We start from the raw sequence: 21,075 nt of genomic DNA on the forward strand, positions 1-21,075 counted from the left end.
CTCACATTTACTGTATCCTCGCCGCACATATATAAACCCCCTGCATAAAGCTTCTACCCTTTGCTCCTTCATAAACCTATTTTACTATGACATTTACAAAAAAAGTAAAGAAATAAAAATTAAAAAAAACCCAGTCAACATTGAATGGCTTTGAGAAGGTGCATTTGTGGCAGGTGGTTGCAGGGCAGTTGGTGGGGAAGTCGGTATTTGTGAATGCAATTAAAAAACAAAGCAATAGAGCAAACGCATGTGCGCATATCAACGGTGTCAGAGAAACAAGGTTGATGAGGTAATATCTTTTACTGGACCAACTTCTGCTGGTGAGAGAGACACGCTTTTGATGTACACATTGTTTCCCTCTTCCCATGCTCTTTGTATGTGGCTCGTTGTCTTCGATTACAGCATAGCTTGGCTGATCGGCAGGGCTGGGGCTAACTGACTCTCACTTTATTCATGATCACGGTATATAGCTGACTGTTTCCTTCTCCTCCATCCCCTTTGTCACTTGTCTCCATAGACTGGAAGCTGCTCAGGGTAGGGACAGTCTCGTACTAATATATGTACAGCACCCAGCACAGTGTACCCCCAATCCCGACTGCTAATGAACTATCAATGTTAAATAGTATTGTCCATGCACCAGTCACTGTAGTGTGCAGGCGAGACTTGAGCGAAGCTGTTTGCATTAGACATGCTGAACTATGGTGCATTAGACATGAAACCAAGGTTTACAGACAACGTTATTTAAGGTGGAGAAACGAATTCCGCATCTTGACTCTACTCTTTCCTGTCTCTCCTTTTTGGGTCTTTGTTTCCCCAAAGGCAGCACACTGAGTACAGAGGGCTTCTAGTTATTTACAGGTATGAAAATAACCACATAGTAATACAGGCTCCCAAATGGTAAAGCCACAATTCAGCGAAGCACTTCAGCATGTGCTTCATTTCCAGCACATACATAATTCCCACCAATGGCAATGGGACGTAAGGAGGTACTTAAAAAGTGAATAGGGATGGACGTAAGCACACGGAACGTTTAATGTAGGTCAAATGTTGAGCCTGGGAACTTTGACAGGCTCACAAACACTTTAAAAGCTTCAAATATTTTCTCAAAGTAGACCAAAAAATTGAAGAAAAAGTGAAATGAAAATTCTTCTAGGTCATCTTTCTGTGATAGGTCAGAGAGGGCCTGCTGTGTTCTCCCTTGGGATCTTCTCCTTGTTTAGAAATAAACTACCATGGCTGTCTAAGGTAGAAGTATAGCAATGGGGTGGAAAGCAGTTTCTCTCTGTAGTGGTTCTCCTACTCAACTCTAGTATCCTCTAAAGCAGGGGCAGGCAACCTGCGGCATGCAAGCTGATTTTCAGTGGCACTCACACTGCCCGGGTCCTGGCCACCCATCCGGGGGGCTCTGCATTTTAATTTAATTTTAAATGAAGCTTCTTAAACATTTTAAAAACCTTATTTACTTTACATACAACAATAGTTTAGTTATATACTACAGATTTAGAGAAAGAGACCTTCTAAAAACGTTAAAATGTATTACTGGCACGCGAAACCTTACATTAGAGTGAATAAATGAGGACTGGGCACACCACTTCTGAAAGATTGCCGACCCCTGCTCTAAAGGCACCTAATGAAAATAGGCTAAATTGCTTTCTCCAGAATATGGTAATATGTATTTTTAGATTTTACTTTTTTCTTGTGTTCTTACATGCCAAATAGGGGATTAACAGCCTGAAATAGCATGAACATTCCACAGGAAGTTTGAGAAATACAGGAAATGCACCCCCACTCTCCCAACCTGAGGTAGCTCTGGAGCCTACTGACGCCTCCACAAAAGCACCGACGACCAGGGCCCATGCAGGTCCTTACCCAATTTCGGCTTGACAAACCCATTCGTTATCCCGAAGTCGTCGGCAGCCACCGTCTCCCCGTTCACGACCCTGAGGATGGTGAACTCAGCAGCCAACGTATGCATCACGAAGGGCAGGTCCCGCTCGCGTATCTGAGGACAGGGACAGAGATGGGCGTGTGACAATGCACCCACTTCCCCACTGTCTGAACTGGACAATGGATCAGATCACAGGTGTCCTTATGCGCTGCTGAGCCATAGGAAATCGTACACACAACACACGCTCGGAACAACAAGGCCTGGAGGTTGTCGCAATCCGACGGGTATTGGGTTAAATGAATTTGGTGGCCTCTGTCCAACTACCGGTGGGCCTGATTGTGGAATCAGCAGAAAGACTCCTATCAACTTCAGCGGCATTCACATCAGGTTGTAAGTGTCCAAGGACGTTGCCAACAATAAAGTGGTGAACCCCCACTTTAGCATTACTTCAAGTATTTAATGATTGCAAACCCCCCCCTTTTTTTTAAGGTGTAATTGGAACCTCTCCTTTGCCCCCATTCCAGCAAATTCTGCTGGGGAACACGGAATCACAAGCAGCCCTGGCCATCTGATTTGGTCTTACCAGGATGAAGTCGGTCTGATAGGTGGACAGCATGAACACAGAAATGTTTTGGTCAGCCAGCGGCGCTATTACTGACTTGGCAATCTTGGTCACCCCGATGGGCTGAGAGCTGGAGAAGCTGCCTCCGCCTGAAACCACATTGAGAGCCAGCCACGTAGCATCTGCCACACTCAAGTGTTCTGATGAAGGGAGCTCTGAAAAGAGATGGAGAGAAAACAGACGTAAATTTCAGCGCCAGAGAAACCTAGGTCACTATGTGACCATCAGATCCATTTCCGTTTCTGAATCCATATGGAATTATGTGGAGAAAGTTTATTACGAGCCTAAGACATATGCTAGAGCATTGGTGGGATGCAGCACTGATGCTACAACATAAAAGGTGGCATCAATTCCCTGTAATATTACTGGGTTCTCTCTCTGATCTCTTTCAGCCAATTTCTCTTTCCCTTGTTTTTTTGCAGCTGTCTAGAGTTCTTTCTATACATAACTACCCCTAACTAGAGGGGAAGGATGATCCAGTGGCTTGGACACTAGCCCAGAAACTAGGAGACCTGGGTTCTACTCCCTGGTCTATCAGAGACTTCCTGTGTGTCCTTGGGCAAGTGACTTAACTTTTTTTCTGCCTCAGTATAGCCTAGAGGATAAAGCACTAGACTGGGACTCAGGAGACCTGGGTGCTACTCCCAGCTCTGCCATTGGCCTGATGGGTGACCTGGCCAAGTTACTTCACTTGCCTGTGCCCCATTTCTCCATCTGTGAAATGGGGATATAATGAGAGTGACCTCCTTTGTAAAGTGCTCTGAGATCTACTGATGAAAAGGGCTATATAAGAACCAGGTATTATTATCACTTGTAATTGCATTTCCCTACCTCAGTGGTTTTCAACCTTTTATCATTTGCAGACCCCTAAAAAAAGTTCAAACAGAGATGTGGACCTCTTTGGAAATCTTAGACATAGTCCGCAGACCCCAGGGGTCCACGGACCACAGGTTGAAAACCACTGCCCTACCTCACAGGGTTGTTGTGAGGATAAATACATTAAACATTGTGAGGCACTCAGATACTACAGTACTGGATGCCATATAAGTACCTAAGACAGGGAACTCTCATATTTATTCCTTTTTATTTACCTCTAGTCTGGTGAGTTTAAATTTTTTAAAATTCATTCATAGTGTTTTTTAATTCATGGTGATGTTTTTTAATTAATAGGTTTTTTTATTCATTCATTTTCAAAAAATTTTAATAGTTCATCAGATTAGGGAAAGATTCAGCAACCGAGTTCTGAACTTCTCTGTAGTCCTGGACTGCTCAGGTTCAGGATTTCCATTCAAGCAGTCAGAGGGTCTGCTGCAACGTTCAGACCTGGACCCAAAGCTGAGTTGTGTTTGTATGTGGGGTTCAGATTATTTGCATTACAACAGCACCCAGATGCCGCAAAGGAAGCCAGGGCCCCGCTGTGCGAGGCGCCAGACAGACACGTAGTAAAAGACAGGCCCTGCCCCACAGAGCCTACAGTCTTCATTTAAGACAAGATGTAACACGTGAGTAAAGCAAACGAAGAGAGGACGACAAGGTAACAGGCATACATGCATGTTCTCTAGAGCCATGCAGAATGTGTAAGTAGAAGGTAGGATTTTCAAAGATGCCTACAGGATTCGGACACTCCATTCCCCTTCATTTCAATGGGAACTGAGCAATTAAATCTCTCAGGCTACTCTGAAATTCTCAGCCTTAGGAGTATTTATTTTGTGGTCAATGGCGACAAATAAGGGGGCCAGTAGAAGTGGTCCCATCTGGCCAACAATTTTCAGATCCGTTAACGGCAGTATTTTTAGAAACAGTAGCAGTGAAGGCTCACAGCCTTCTTATGGTGTCCTTGGCAAAATGCAAAAACATCTACTTCATTTGGATACCTTCCAAAGACAAATCACTCGTATGAGAGGCAGCACTGTCTAATGGCTATGGGCACAGGGCTGGAACGCTACTATTCCCAGCTCTGCTACTGACCTTGCTGCGTGACCTTGGAAAGTCCCTTCACCCCATGCCTTGGTTTCCCATCCCACTTAGCGTCCGTCTTTTCTTTTCAGATTGTACGTTCTTTTGGAGCAGGGCCTGTTTCTTACTGTGTTTGCGCACAGCGCCTAGCACAAAAGGGCCACTGTGATACAATACACAGTACCACCATGATAAGAAAGGGAGAGCTTTGCAAATCTTTAAATAGACCGATCGACAAATACTGTGTTAACTGCGCTTCCCTGAACAGCCACAATTGTACATAGCATAAAAAACAACCCTGAACAAACAAACGACAAACAAGGCGTGGAGAGCTCTGCTCTTGTGTTTTGCTATTTAGCTTCATAGGCCAATTACTGAGATAGCAGAGTTTCAGGCTGGCTGCACAGTATCGAAACTAGGCACCGGGGAAGCTGGGTAAGTTGGCATATCAATCACCTTTGAGACCCCAGCACCAGCCGCACATGGAAAATTATTTCAGCCATGTATCCAAGCTTGTTTTCTGATCAGACAACGCTTTGCATCACAGAGCAAAACAAAACAAATCCCAACACTACATCAATTGACAGGGAGAAACCAGGTCCCAAAATTACCCGGGCTGACTTAATAAGCCACTGATGCATTTTCTTCCTCTATTCTCAACCCAGCTCCTCTCTCCAGAAACAAAGTGCTCCTTCTACGACATGTATTTACTTCTTGGCAGAGCAAAGCAGACAAGCTCACACTAAGGCCACCTGCATGTCATGCATATTCACAGCTCTGCTCTGACATCACCAAGTTATTAAAACAGAGATGTCCCCCTGGATCTCACTAAGCCATGGAAAAGTCAAGCTATTCCCACCTCTTTCCCAAAGTCTCCAGCCCTATGCACTTGGACCGTAAAGCAACCATGCCACGCATCTTGCGCTGACAGGCTCGGCGGGTTGCTGGGACAGAGCTGAGCCAGACACACACTCTGGGATTGGGATCCCTGAGGCTGTAACACGTTGGTCTAATTTCGGTTGCTGGGTTTAATGTTCAAGGTGCTGTGTGGCGTTGGTGGCCTGTGACATACAGGGGATCACACTAGAGAATCTGGTGGTCCTTTTTGGCCTTAAACTCTATGGATCTAAGAGCTTTGAGTTCTGTGAAATGAATCTGAAAAGCATATTGCAAGTCGCCAGGGAAGGTGAACCAGAGAGCTGCAGTGGGGAAGACCCAACCTTTTATCCCTCAACAACCTTTTCCTCGAGGGTGGAAGAGGCCCATTTGCCATTTATGTCTGTAATTACTGTGATGTGTTTATGATGTTAGTTTAATTGGGTTTAACAAACCCTGTGAAGCGTGCCGTATAGTCATTTTCTTTGCCTAAGTAACCTGCATCTCTTAATTCAATTAACATTAAAAAAAATGAGTATGGAAAGTGACTGAATGACCACTTCTGGACACTGTTTCCAAAAGGCAGCCGGAGGTAAAAGTGCAACCCCAGTTTGAATGAAACAAACGGACAGGAGGCTTGACAATTTCTTCTAAATAGCATCAAATAAGCTGGGGGGGGGGAGGGGGAAGAGAGAAGTGCCTGGCCCAAAGAGCTGTAAAATGTGCGAGGTCCAAAGGGTGCTGGAAACACCAAATGCAACAGTAACACAGACTCAATGAGGCAGAATAAGCTAATAAGTGAAAAGGGAAGTAAGCAGTGCTGGTGTTTCACCACCAGTGGAAAGTCAGCAACCAACCATGCCTAGGGTGACCAGATAGCACCTGTGAAAAAACAGGACGGGGGTGGGGGTAATAGGCGCCTATATAAGAAAAAGTCCCCCAAAATGGGACTGTCCCTTTAAAAACGGGACATCTGGTCACCCTAACCGTGCCTCTCCCCGCACAGGAACAAGGATGGATTGGTTGGAGATTAGTCCTGCTTTGAGCAAGGGGATGGACTAGATGACCTCCTGAGGTCCCTTCCAACCCCGATATTCTATGATTCTATGGAGAAACCCCAAATGGTAACCTGCAAAGCTTTGAATAGAGGTGAGCAACAACATCTCACTAGTGAATGCCTTGCAAGCGCAGACAGGAAAAACACCTAGGAATTCAGATGCTACCTCCAAGTTCTCAAGTTTGCAGAACTGGCATGGAAATCTCATAATCATATTTCCCTTGCTCCTACCAGATGTCCCATGCTTCCCACTTCTAATCAAAACAATGACCTCTCTTACCACTCCCAACCGGAACAAGGAGGAGTAAGGAATGTGACAATTAACAATTTTTTAGAAAAGTTTGGGAGTGGGTGGATTTTTTTTTTAAATGAAGCTCCCAATAAGGTTCAGTTTTGGTTTGAATTGTGTGTGAAGGTTTGTATAGGGTAACGTTACGCAGGGCAGGGCATGCTCTCTGGGAAAGGCACAGTCTTTCAGTTCAGCTGCCCATGTCCCCATTAAACAAACCTCACTGGGTAACCCACTAATTGTTGGCACGCGTGGATGAGCCAAAGGGTTCACGTCGTCACTTTTATTCATGTTAAGTGAACTGCTGTGGAAAACAATGTGCTTTCAAGAACTCACCACCCACATGGTCATTCAGCAGAACACAGCACTAGTTTCCATCTCCCTTTGAAGCACCAGTTATGGCCCACAGTTGGGGTCAGGATATAGGATTAGATGGATCTATGTTCTGTTCTGGTATAACACACCCCTATGTCTCTTTCCTCTAACTCTCACCAGATCTTCTGAAATCTGCAACCTCCACCGAGTACAGACAGATTCAACACAGAATATGTGATTTTCCCTCAGCAGGATGTTAAAGGAACACTAGATGTTGGCCACACAAAGACAAAAAATGGAATAGAATAGAATATCAAGGTTGGAAGGGACCTCAGGAGGTCATCTAGTCCAACCCCCTGCTCAAAGCAGGACCAATTCTCAGACAGATTTTTGCCCCAGATCCCTAAGTGGCCCCCTCAAGGATTGAACTCACAACCCTGGGTTTAGCAGGCCAATGCTCAAACCACTGAGCTATCCCTTCTTACTACCAACTTTGATGGACTGGCTTAGAAGCATGAGTGAAAATTGCTTCTTCTTGCAGCACGTATTCGTAGATGGAATGATACTCTTCCGAAATATGTTTGGGACAATTTCAGACAACCATGACAATTACTTTAGAGTATTCATTGCCAGGAAATAAGTTATTGCAGTTCATTACACAGACACCAAAGTTCTTCCTCACACTGTCATGGCTTTCCTTTGTGACCCTGACCAAGTCAATCTTTCTGTACTTTAATTCTCTCCCACGTCCCCAATTTGGAAAATGGGCATAATAAATTGTTGCCTACACCAAAGAGAAACTTGCAGGGCTTACTTAATGTTTGGAAAATACCTCCACCTACTGTCCCTCCAGCAAAGCCACTGTACACATACAAAATATTATTAGAAAGTGGAACAATATAATAACAATGCATTTTTCTTCCTATAGTTAAGATGTAAATTGTTCCAAACGTTCTATGAAAGGGTTACAATTAAGGGGCTACAATGGTAGTTGGAAAATAAATAGTTTTGTACATATCATCTGCTTACATAGAAAATTGGATGAGTCTGTGTTGGGTACAGCCACATGGAAAATGTTCCCTTTGTTAGAAAGAGTAAATTGTGGGCTGTTTTATATGGCATTGGTTTCAATCTTTCTTCAGTTAGACACCCATTTAGGAGTCATGTATGTATGTTAGTTAGTGATGAAAATGTACATGTCTGACAGATTTGTACTGGTGAAGGGAGAGAAGCAAAGATGCTTTGTTTGCTCATATATAAATAATTTTTTTTATTTGGGTTAATACACTGGCTCATCTCATAAGTACTAGCAGTGAGAATCAAATCTTAATTGAGTATATGAATAATTTTATTGCAGTGATGAACTGCATATGTTATATGATATTACCCAATAGTAAATGACTGCTCAACTGATTCCTCATTATATGGTTGAATGCTTATTTGCAGTACTGCCGACTCTAAATCTTCAAAAATCATGAGTCTAGCCCTCCAAAATCATGAGTTTTTTTTAAATAAATGTTGTCCCCCTTTTAAATGCCTTCTGTTTTTCGAGCCTTTAGGGCACAATCGCATCATGTTTTCAAGCTTCTCTCTGCAATCACAAGGGCTAGAAACCGACTTTTTTAACCATGAATGTTGAGATTCTCATGCATCATCATAACTCCGGTAGCTGGAGCTTTAAGAAAAGCATTAATAATTAATAATCATGATACAAAACGTGGAGCGCTCCCATGGATTTTATTTGAAAGCACAATTTTTTTTGAAGATTTCAATAAAAAGCCTCTTTTAAAAAACAAGGTTGCAGAAGAAGACGAAGATTTTCATCCTTCTGCAGTTTTAAATCCCGGCCCCTAATGAAGTGAGGGATTATCTTTGGTTCTAAGGCCTGATTCAACACCCATCAGTCTTTCCATTGACTTCAACGGGTGTTGGATAAGGCCTATCCTGAGAAAGGCCTGTTAGGTTGCTGGAGGTTGCAACGTGGTACAATTGGGAAGAACGAACAACAAGGGGAGAAAAAAAAACCAATTATTACTTTGACCTAGGAAATGACGCAGCTTGCTTCTCCCCTTGCCATAAAAGGGATGCAAAAGGTTTTATGGGGCAAGGGAAGTGAAGAAAGGTTTCTATACTGTACACAGAAGGACGTTCACAGCCGGGACTCTGAGCTAGCCTTTACCAGTCAGGAAACAGCTATTCCTGTACGATGTAACGTAGCACAGAGAGAAAAGCAGGCAAAGAGAAGCAAAATCAACCCAGTCAGTCAGTCTCCTCACAGGGACTCCATTGGGGCAGCTGTACAACATCTAACAGCGGATTAAGTACCTCAGGGATTTTACAATTCAAATAGTAACCTTTTGGGGGATGCAAAGCTCCCCCCCCATTCTTTATTTTTCATGTCCGCTGGCCTCTAGCTTAATAATTGGTCACCAAAGACATTTTACTTGCCAGACAAACTATACATGACCACAGTTGGCAATTTCCAGGCACCAACGTGATGCAAATCGGTTGCTAGGCAGAAAAGTCCCTGGCTTCAGTTTGAGTTGAGTGCCGTATTTAGCTCCTCTAGCGAGTGACTTACCCGAACACAATAGCTCGAATGGATGAAAGGATTTCATTTGATCTAGGGCTAGAAAACAAAATGATTATATCCAAAGAATAAACGTGTCTGTGCATGAAGGAAAGAGGAAGGAAAACAAAAAACCCTCAACAACTTTGATCAACTAAAAATCACCTTCTCCCCTGTCAGTCCTGTTCTAATTCTGATTTCATCAGTGGCTTGTTCTGGGAAAAGATTTCTGTATTCCACTGCTATGCATCAATTCTTATACAACCAGGCAGGTTCTGCAATTTTTTCCATTAAAGCGAACGACAAAAATTTATTCTGGTCGTTTGGTCATCTGTCACCCTCGCTTCTCTTCTAATGGCAACAGTCAAGACAGCATGTATCACAATCAATTCTAGGAGCTAGCACCTCGAGTGCGAGCCATGAAAGTAATGGTGTGAAAGGCCCTTTTCGCTGTTCAAGAAACACAGTCTTGGAATCACATTTCTGCACAGCGGTGGGCACCCCAGTTTCACAAATGGGAACAAAGACATATAGTCATACACAGGTGGTGCTTGGCAGGTCAGTGGTTATATCTCACCCAGTGGCTCATTAGGAATTTTTAAAGCATTAGTTAGAGAGAAAGCACGTGTTAGAACCAGCACTGTTTGCAAATGAGACTATAGGTTTATCAGGGGTCCTGGTGGAATATAAATTTCAGCTTTATATTATATGTGTTTGCGCACAGACAGACACAGACACTCCTCTACCTCTTTACATCTTCCACTTTCATTCCTGGGAGAACTTCAGTGGCACCACACCCCTTAAAACCATAACAACTTTAAATGTGTGTCACTGTGCTTTAAATACTTTCTTTTTAAAGTAGCACAGAAAATTGAAATTTTCATTCCAACTCCCCCCGCCCCAAAGCAAGCTGTGAAATCTTAATTCTCATCAACATATTTAGATATTATTGCACACTTGAACACACACACACACACACGTTAAAAAGAACATTATTAAAATTGCAAAGTCAAGCACTCAAAAGTGAGGAAATGTCACATTCCTGATGCAAAGGCCACTCCTTCTCCTGAACGTGGGGGCACCAGAGGGCGGTTGTTTTTTAAATGGTTGCTAGCGTTTTTTAACGTGGGTAAAACAACATATTTTCCCCTCACCTTGTTCTCAGAAATGGCTGAACCATTTTGACTGAAATTTCCACCCACCCACCCTCAATTCAGTTCGAGGCAGACTTCCAGCATGGAAAATTTCAGCCCCAACTGTGAAGGTCTGACAAAGTTGTAAGCAACTGAAACAGGGTCTTACAATGGGAAACGTCTGGCAACCTTTCTAATAGGCGGTATCACCAGACGCACCTATACCATGCGCTTCACTCTCCTAACGTTTTCCTTGGGAGAAGTGCGTTTTGAGTGTTATAATGAGACCAGGAAGAAACGTCCCACCACTTTGCATCAGAGACAGAGAAGATGGAGTGTAATAAACACACGACTGTCAGCCCATAAGAGGTGGAAAGATTTGTTACCTTTAAATGAAGGAAAAGCACAAATGAGAAACATGACCAGCCATCTCCCTTCCCAAGTTCCTTGGAGCAGGGATCGTTTCTTGGAACTGTGCTTGTGCAGGGCATAGCACAATGCAGTCCTGGTCCATGCCTGTGGCTCCTAGGTGCTACCGTAATACATATAATCAGTGTCAGCAATGAGGCCCTGCAGCTAGACTGGGATCAGCTAGTTAACCACAGCTGAAACCCCTAAGTGGCTAAGCAGCATTACCAGGACTGCTCCTAAGCCCAGCAGTAGCATTTGGCCAGCAGCTGCTCAGCGCACTCGTCTGCAGCCGCAGTCTCTCCTGCGTCTGCAGCCGTGCTCCAGCCCTGCCTTCACTCTGTCCCAGCCCTCCTCCTGGTTCTTGACTCTGGCTCTTGGCTCGACTCCTGGTTCCTGACTCTGGCTCTGGCTCTGACTGCCTGCCACTAGGCCTGACCACTCACGTCTTGGCCTGTGACAATAAGGAACAACTAGGTCTGTATTTTTAGTGGTCTGTGGTGCATCCGGCACATTTTTCAAGCGAAATTTGTCTCAAGATCCCCAAATGCTGTTTCAGGCTTTCGTACACCAAGGATTAACTCGTCTGAAAAAGTTATTTGAAGGGCTACATTAAAGCGAGTAACTAGTTTAATAGTCTCATGCTTTAGTGACAGTCCGATTCAAACAACATTCCATCTAATAACAGGTTTGGATTTCATACCATTCATGTGGAGACTACAGATTACACGCACAGAGAATTTCACACCATGACCCCAAGTTACTAACTTCATCTGACTGCAAGAGCGCTTATTATTCACAAACGTGGGAGTTATTTACACCCTTCCCTTGAGTGAATCATAAACTCATTAGTCCAACCTTTATTTCATAAAAACTAGGAGACGAAGAAAGCTGATTCCAAGCCACTTTGATCAATCAAAACATTTCACCCGGCTGTGATGTCAAACAGAGAGAAGTGGCTCATAACCAGCATTATCAAGTAGGTTAACAAAAACCAATAGCAGCCTAGAGAGTTGCTAGAAGACCACTGTATTGGCGCAGTGTGACGTGCTGAAATTTCAATGGCCCCATAAGCAATTTGGCATTTTCCTGTACAAATGTTTGGTTTTTGAAACAACTAAACCACATTTTGAAAATAAAACTGAACATTTATTCCAGGAAAATACTTTCTGTTTTCTGATGAGCTCTACCAACCATAATGTACATTACGATCACTAATACAGAAGGTGCAGTTAACCAGAGATATCGAGAGAGGTGATGGCAAAAGGCTGGGGTGAAGAACTAGAATACATTTTCCCTGGGAAGCCAGAACAGTACGCACTAATGTACTTGGTGTTTGCTTACTTGCACCCTCTGCTAGTATGAAATGCCAGGTCAGGAGCAGTCCCAGCTTTCTGGGAATGACTGTTTGCTGGAAGTGTTATAAAACAGGAGGCAGCAGTCATTCCCTAGACTATTTCTAGTACACAACGTTTTGTGCTTGGTGTAAGACATTTCATCTCAGCACCTCTAGGAGGAGCACAGCTTCCCGCTGCACTAACAGTGCCGCAGTCTGCTTCTCTTTGGCTTATCCAGCTTCCATTTTCCAACGGATTTCTTTTCCAGCAGAGGTTCTCATTTCAGACCTGTCTGTTTAAATGGATGCACGGCACACAGATTGGGGAAAAAGCAGGCTCCTCCACTGAAAGTTTTTACTAATGGGTTGATTAGTGGAAGCAGAGGTGGCAATGCATTCATGCTTGGGGGGCGGTGGGAGGAAAAGCTTCTTAAAATGACCATCTCTGGTCAACGCCGCGTCCTCGGCTGCATTTGTATAGAGCAGAGATGGTGCCATGTGGCCACTTGACCTATTTACAACTCTGGAGTCTCCTGTTTATCCCAGTCCCTGTTTTCCAATTGAAGGCGCCAACAGAAATTTGGACTGGTTCCAGCAAACCAATGTGTCTGGCGGATCGCTGGGACTGGAGAGAACAACCAACAACTTTAACCCACTATAAACTATCCAGCTTTTTCAGATGTATGAAAAACACACTAACAAAACAAACTGAAAAACCTATTCCAAATAAAGAACTACACAGGGGCTGCTGTTGAACCTGGATGCTGCTGCTACAGGATCCAAAGGCCTCAAACGTGCCTGGGGTGGATGGAAGATCCAACTCCCCCATCTGGCTTTCCTGTGCAGGGGAGTCCAACGGGACTGGACTCGACAGCCCTCCCTGCAAGGCCAGAGTCAACGGTGCCAGTTCTGCCGGAGCAGGGGCTGGGTGTCCCGGCACGGGACGCACTCCGTGGGCGCCTTTGCGCTCGACTGCTCTAAGTGTGGGCGAACGTCCTCTCTTGGCTCTCTTCTGCTTCTTGTGTAGCGCCAGCTGGGAAGCCACAGAGCTCGTTTTCGGTCCTGGAGAGTGGTGGTGTCATGGGTCTCTAGACCCCGAGTCCTTTGTTGGTGCCTCAGCCGCCCTTACTGAGACTGGCATGCTCTGCACCGAAGTGCCGGGCTTTGGGCCCGACACGGGCTGTGCCGGCTGGGGACGGAGAGCTGACTCCATGAGGACAAGTTTTAACCTAAAGTCCCTCTCCTTCTTGGTTCTTGGGCAGAAGTCTCTACAGATTTTACACTTGTCAGTCTGGTGGGCTTCTCCGAAGCACTTTAAGCAGGAGTCGTGAGGGTCTCCCCTGGGCATACGCTTCTGGTTTGAAGCCTTGAGACCAAGGCATGCCCCGGTCCTCGGTAGGGAAAGAACGTGGTGGGGGGAAACCCCAACAGAAACATACCTAACTATAAAACACGGAAACACTAACCAACTAAGTAAAAACTATTTATAGGTACAAACAGGAAAAATCCACTAGGGGATCACTTGCAGTAGCAAGGGAGAGAAACAGCAACTCCAACGACCGTCGCAGGCGGTAAGAAGGAACTGAAGAGGCGGTGGGTCGGCAGGGACCTGTATACACTGCCATGAAGGTACCCGACAGGTACCGCTAGGGGAAAAATCTTCTGATGACTGTGCATGCGGTGCGCACACACCTACTTGGAATGGACATGAGCAAGCACGCGAAGAACTAACTGTTATTGGCCAATATCAACTTTTATAAATGACCTTTCACATTGTCAAGCAGCAGCTCCACTGGATGATGACCTCTTTACAGCAATGGAGGAAGATCAGGTTCTTTCACCTCCTCTCGATATTATTGACTACTGAAGGACGTAAGCTGCAGCCCATAGATTTCTGCTTAGACTGTAAGCTCCTCCGGGAAGGGGTGATCTTTTTGGTCTGTGTTTGTACAATGCCTAGAATAATGGGGTCAGGTCTGTGATTGGACTGCAATACCAAAATAATCAATAATAATGGAACTGCTCTTTTCCTTTCTTTCTTGGAGATCCCAGACGATAACATTGGGCAATTGATGGAGGGCTCTCGTGTAGGGGTCCATACAACTCTGTTGCTGCCCTTCCTGTTCAGTGTGCATATGGGGCCATCAGCGAGCAGACCTGGTCTGAAATGAGGATATCCTTCAGTATAATGAGGATGCCCAGTTCTAGGTTTCCATCTCTTACAATGTGCAGTGGCATGACTTTCCCGGTGTCTAATGGAGAATGGGACATGGCTGAGAGAGAGCTGGCTGCCTTAATCCAGAGGAGACAGAGATATTGCTTATAACAGTAAAAAAACAACCAGAAGAAAGGAAGGCGACAACAATCCACATTCTTGACCGGGAGTGTCTGCCCACCATTCATTACGCAGCTTAGCAATCTCTTGCTGGATCCCCAGCTGCTTCTGTATATTTACATAACAGGGGCTGCTAAGAGTGATTTTAACAATTTGCTATTTTCTAGCAGGGGCAGGCCCTTGCCGCTGTTATCCTGGCATGTGTCACCTCGGGCTGGATTTCTACAGTATGCTCCACATGGAGATGACCCTTTAAACCATTTTAGAAATTGCAGCTAGTACCGACTGCAGCTGCCTACTTAATCCATGGGTTTCGCATAGGGAGTGCAGTGTACCGATGCTCCGTAATCAGGACTGCCTGACAACTGACTTCCTGGGGAACTTTAACCGGCTGGGTTTGGCCTGTAAAGCCGTAAAGGTTTGGGGGCCCTGGTTACTTAAGAGATCACCTTTCTCCTGGTAGGGCACCCCGGCAGTTGTGAACAGCAGAAGTACGCAAGCTCACCCAGAAAAGGGTTTGTAGCAGAGAACTCAGTTGATGAAGGGGAAGTCAGACGAACCATGTGACCAAGTACACTTCCAAGTTACAACTCTTTGTTATATTTTTCCTGATGCTTCCCGTCCCTGCAGCTTCTGAATAGCTGTCTGGCACAGCCATACTCAGCTAATACAGGACAACACCTCCATTAAGGTGAGGGTCTCCATGCCCTTTCCATCTCCTTGAAGGCAGAAAAAGAGCAGCTGCTGCAAAAATCCAATCATTTCCTCCCCCCACCCCCCCCAGCTCTAGCTCTTTAACCTACCACCAGAATAAAGGCTCCTGAGCCTCCTGGAATCAACAGCTGGATACCCAAGTTTCATTAATGAAAGGCCAGGATTTCCCTGGGGAAGAGCCTATTTGCAATGTGACTGAGTTCCGCTCACAGGAAAAAGGTCTCAAGCCATGTAAGCTATATTCTCTCCTCCACATGCAAATAGCTCCTCCTTCCCCATCTCCACCTCCCCCCCCACCCCAACCGCCCCCATTTTCAGTCTCAGGAAGGAGTTTAAAAGCCACTGTTTGGCTCTCCTGACGGAGAGCGGAACCTCACAAACTACACCTTTGTTTATCCCTAATTGCTGCGCTCCACAATTCCCTCCCTCCCAGCACCTGCGAGCAGAGGCGACCCGAACGACTTGGAATTAGGGAATTAATGCATCTCCATATAGCAGTTTTACCACGGGACTGCGTCACACACACAACAAAACTGCGCGGCCTGGAAAATATGCAGGATGGCCAAACTAGGCGTAGCCCACACTAGGAGAGGACAGGTCTTTGTCCCACTCTACTAGCAAGTCCACATAAGAGGAGAGGAGTCTACAATAGCTGCTAAGACATACATTAAGGCCAGAAGGAATCATTAGATCATCTAGGCTGACCTCCTGCATATAACAGGCCCCTAAATTTCACTCAGTTACCCACGCATCTAGTGGAACTAGTCCTTCAGCTCAAACACTAAACGCTCAGTCTGCACGTGCTGAGTCCAAACCTCAAATGGCCCAAGTGAGCTCAGTTACACACCTTTTTTCCACAGGACATAACGTTTCGCATCCTCCCACATATGGCTACGCTCAGATACTAAAGCTTTGTACATGACAATATCACCAACCTGCACACTTCTGTGTCACCTTCATTATAATCATAATTATTCATTTGTATTACCGTAACACCTAGGATCTCCAGCCATGGACCAGGACCTGATGGCGCTAGGTGCTGTACAAACACAGAACAAAAAGACAGCCTCTGCCACGATGGAGCTTCCAATCCAAGTATAAGGCAAGAGACAACAGGTTTGTGACAGACAGCCTGGGAAGCACAAGGTAGCAATGAGACAAAACTGGTCAGCAGGATAAGTTAACAGTCACAGCATGCCAACTGCCAAACCACTCGTGAGGATTTTGAAGGCATCACAGCAAGCGAGATTTTTCCTCCAATGTTCTTCACAAACCATGATCAAACTTCATGACCCTCATGTGAGGTCATCATAAAGGGAAGCAGAAAGAGGTTCCTTAGTATAGCTCTGTATTCTGTGCTTGTACAGCATCTACTGCAAGAGGGTCCTTGTGCATGCTGTGATTCATAGGAGGGACATTTGCCAAACCAAATAGTATTTTACCATCAAGCGTGGAAGGAGGCTGGAATTGGAAAGGACACAAACATCTCCCCTCCCTCCTACACAGTTACATACACGGATGTACACCTCAGAGCCATCCTTAACATCTATCTAGTTTCATTGCTGTCTCTCTTCTGAGTTAGTATAGCAGCTCACTGCTAAGATCCAATGACACGCTTGTCCATGGTATTGTGTCTTTAAAATACAGGGGGACGTTCACAAAATAATGAAGTATTTGATTGAAAAGGGAAAAGAGCAATTCCTCTAGCTTAACTGAAACTACGCAAGTAAGCTGCAGAAAGCACACCCCCCCCCCCCCCCACCCTAGCACAGACTGATCAAACTGTGAAAGCATAACACTTCTGCAGGTTGGTTGTGGAAGTATTAGCCTTATGAAAATCATCCCTTTGGTGCGGGTGATGCACGCCACATTTTTAAACTGCTGGAGCAATTATCCCTCATTTCTTTTTTTATGGTATGTACATTACAGGAAGGAAGTACTAAATTTACAAGAAGAAATCATGGCACCTCTTCAAGAGACCTACAGCAAAAACTGCCTAATTCCTCTCCCAACCTGACCCAAATATAAGGTTTCTAGGTGAGTAATAGAGCCACTAGCCGTTACTGCATATGATAAACACAGCGCAGCAATCTCTATGAAAGAACACGACGGAGCAGAACTTGTAATTCCCACCCATGCACTTAAATTATACAAGAAGTGGATACTACTAGTGTCAGACTTCCGTGAAAACCACATGACCTGAAGGAGTGACAGCTGAAAGAGTCACGGGCATCTTGTCAAGAACAATACAAAAGCTTTTCTCTGCAGGAAATGAAAATCAAGGAAACAAACACTGGCACTTGCGTAAGCCACAGACCGGCTCAGACAGAAAATTATTTCAAGAATGTTTGTGTTCCAGATCAATGGACTGATTGCTGGGGCAGACAATTAACACCTTGCAATTATTCAGCAAGACGAGGGGATGATGGAGAGGAGAATAATAATAATAGATCGTCACAGTTATGAAAGTCAATACTTGACTCCAGAAATCTCAAGTGAATATGAGTAATAACCCAAGCCATTGTAGGAAACTTGCCGTCTGACGTCCTTGCAAGTTGGCCGGGCAAGATGGAAAAGAGATGGAATGCAGAGATGGGGGGCTGCTAAGATACAAAACTGATGTGGTACAGGGAGAGGAGGCTATCAAAGATGCTGCTACAAGTGTAGAGGGGTAAGGAAAGGAGAAGAGAGAAGGAAGCACACAAACTTGGAAAGCAGAGGAAGTTTTCAAGGCGATGACTATGGGGGACTAAGGACACCCCATACCACCAATATATAAGCAAGTCAGGGGACCACATTCCAAGCAGGGGACCATCCTGTCTATATAACAAACTGCAGTCAGGTCAGGCTAAAGCTGGGTTGTAAATAGGACTTGGTTGTATCAGGGGTATGGAAGGCAAGCCGGACCCATCAAAAACCTGCGCAGCAGCAGGTCAGTTCATCTTGAGTAGAGCTTTACTCACATCTACAACCAGCTGAGCTCTAATTGAGGAAAGCAACCTCACTCAGAATCACACCTCAAGTGGGTGCTGAAGTCCCACTGACATCAAATTCTCTCCCTTTTTTAATTAAATTATGCTCGTAACACAGTATCCAACCTGTAATGTTTATTTACCTGCTGACGCGGCAGGTTCGGCCGATCGCGGCCCCCATTCGCCGCGGTTCAGCATCCCGGGGCCAATGGGGGCCACGATTGGCCGCACCTGCCGCATCAGCAGGTAAATAAACTGGCCCGGCCCGCTAGGGTGCTTACCCTGGCAAGCCGCGTGCTGAATGTTGCCGACCCCTGGGTTAGAATATTAATGGCAAATAAGTTAAACTGTTGTGTGTGGTGTGTGTGGTTATTACACACATGCCTCTTATGTCTGTACACATGTAACGTGTTTCATCTTTAGTTTCCAAGGTAGGGTGGGGAATAACCCTAAGGTTAGCATCTAAATTAGAGGTGTCAGAGGCATCCCTTAAAACAAGTCATATCAAATCCCCAAACTTACCAAGAGCCAACAACTCGCTTTGCCCACTTAGGGCCTTATCCCAAGACTGCTGAAATCACGGGGGATCACTCCATTTCCATCACTGGCCTTGGATCAAGCCCGTGGACTAAGCTCAACGTTTACTATGCCACTGAAGAAGGCTTCACTGGGTGTGGTGACGGAAGTGGGAATTTTCGGTAACGTTTTTATGAACGACAAGCGTGGCAGTGACTGACGTGACAGGGTATTGCTATTCAGAGGGTGCAGAAGGCTTAGCACGCTCACCCGAGGGCACAGCAGGAGGCATGACACTTATAAGTGCCTGGAGTGATATGAAAGGGTTTTAAGGACTGGCTGAAACCAAGCTATATAAATGGAGGATCATCCAGGAAGACAGTAAAACTATTTCCCCATGCTAATTTCCCCCCCCCCCCCCCCCTCACACCTTCTTGTCAACTGTTGGAAATGGGCCATCCTGATTATCACTACAAAAGTTTTTTTTGCTCCTGCTGCTAATAGCCCACACCTTAATTGATTAGTCTCGTTATAGCTGGTATGGCAATACCCATTTTTTCATGTTCTCTGTGTATATCTATCTATCTTTCTACTGTATTTTCCACTCCATGCATCCGATGAAGTAGGTTTTAGCCCACGAAAGCTTATGCTCAAATAAATTTGTTAGTCTCTAAGGTGCCACAAGTACTCCTTGTTCTTTTTGCTAAATGGCCGTGACATTCACACCTAGTGACCAACAGCCAAGAGGAAGGAGATTTCCTCCATCTCTCAGCAGGGAGCAGGCGAACAAAGGGAAACAGCGTCAAGTGGCCGTGATAAGAGCTGAGTACTCTACACAGCAATTAGACACCTGCCTGCCAGGGCTCTGGCTGTGGGGCTGGTGTCGATGTTTGGGCTCCGGCTGCAGCCGGGGCTCTAGGATCCCGCAAGGTGGGAGGATCCCAGGGTTTGGGCTGGGGCCCAGACATCTACACTGCAATTAAACAGCCCCGCAGCCCAAGTCAGCCGGCACAGGCCAGCTGCGGGTTTTGAATCGCGGTGTAGACGTACCAAGGAACAGAGAAGGTTCCTCCAGCAGCACAGCTCAAGGGAGCCCTGGCGTTGGCTGGTCTGAACGTGGTCTTTGCTTTTGTTTCTCTGTGCTGACCTAAGAACTTTCCCAGGTAACTAATAAATCGTCACCTTGTTTTGGAAAGGCCGCCTAGCGTCACTGCAAATACTCACTGGGAGCATTGCGCCCTGAAAGGGGTAGGGACAAGCCTCCCACAGGAGTCAGGCTTGGCAGGACTCTGCTGCATGGGGCCGTGGAAAGAGACAGGCATCGCTGGTGCCCCAAGGCCCAGTTTTGGGGCCATGGAGGCCATGGGCCTGCCCCTGTGGATGCCTGAGGTCCGGTACACTGCAGGGAGCACTCCTAAGGGCCTGTTTGCAGGTTGGGGCATAGATCAGACCCCGTGAATCCATGTCAGGTGTGTACTTTCCTTCTCACTCCGGCAGGGCTGGATATCAAAGCTGTACAAGGCTTCAGTAACTACAGAGTTAAGCCCGACTCCTCTGACAGGTCCCCACACTTCTATTATTAGGCTCTGTTGGAAGCACATCTCCTTTGCCCAGGAGGTTGTCTAGTGTCAGGAATGTGTTTATATCTAATCTGAACACAGGGAGGGCCCAGGCCAGCCAAGTGCAAAATTCTTGCAAGCACAGATGCTCTTAACACTTTGAAATCACGCTGATCTGATAAGTCACCCGGGGAATTAGTGGGTAAACAAAGCTGGTTCCTGATAAGGAGCATTAAAGATAGGGCATTCCACATATTTCGCCCTCCCTGGGAGGAAGCCGCAATAATGGTTTACATTGTTCCCTACCGATGCTGGGCCAGAGAAACTCTAGCAGGGGATTTGGCTGCCTTCAGCAAGGGGGAAGCCAGATACTGCCTTGACCCCTGTTTGATGTAGCCTGCAACAAGAAAAATGAAACACCTGCTCACAGCTAGGCTCACCCAAGTGTTAACATTTTATTACAATATTTCCGCCCCCCCCCCATAGATAAAGAGACAGACACATTCTATGGGGGCGGGGGGGGGGGGGGG

General features: G+C 45.7%; 1 protein-coding gene across 1 annotated transcript in view; it reads right to left on the reverse strand.

Moving 5' to 3' along the window:
- The window catches only part of CASTOR2 (cytosolic arginine sensor for mTORC1 subunit 2), a 167,166-nt gene that overhangs the window by 18,619 nt on the left and 127,472 nt on the right, over positions 1 to 21,075 (reverse strand). Inside the window, exons 3-4 of the mRNA XM_024204976.3 lie at positions 2,472 to 2,665; positions 1,870 to 2,002 (exon numbers count right to left, since the gene is read on the reverse strand). Of these exons, the coding sequence (XP_024060744.1) occupies positions 1,870 to 2,002; positions 2,472 to 2,665 (327 nt within the window). The remainder of the gene's footprint in view (positions 1 to 1,869; positions 2,003 to 2,471; positions 2,666 to 21,075) is intronic.

The sequence above is a fragment of the Terrapene carolina genome, unplaced genomic scaffold, assembly GCF_002925995.2.
Source record: "Terrapene carolina triunguis isolate 2854851 unplaced genomic scaffold, T_m_triunguis-2.0 Scaffold231, whole genome shotgun sequence".
Classification (NCBI taxonomy): Eukaryota; Metazoa; Chordata; order Testudines; family Emydidae; genus Terrapene; species Terrapene triunguis.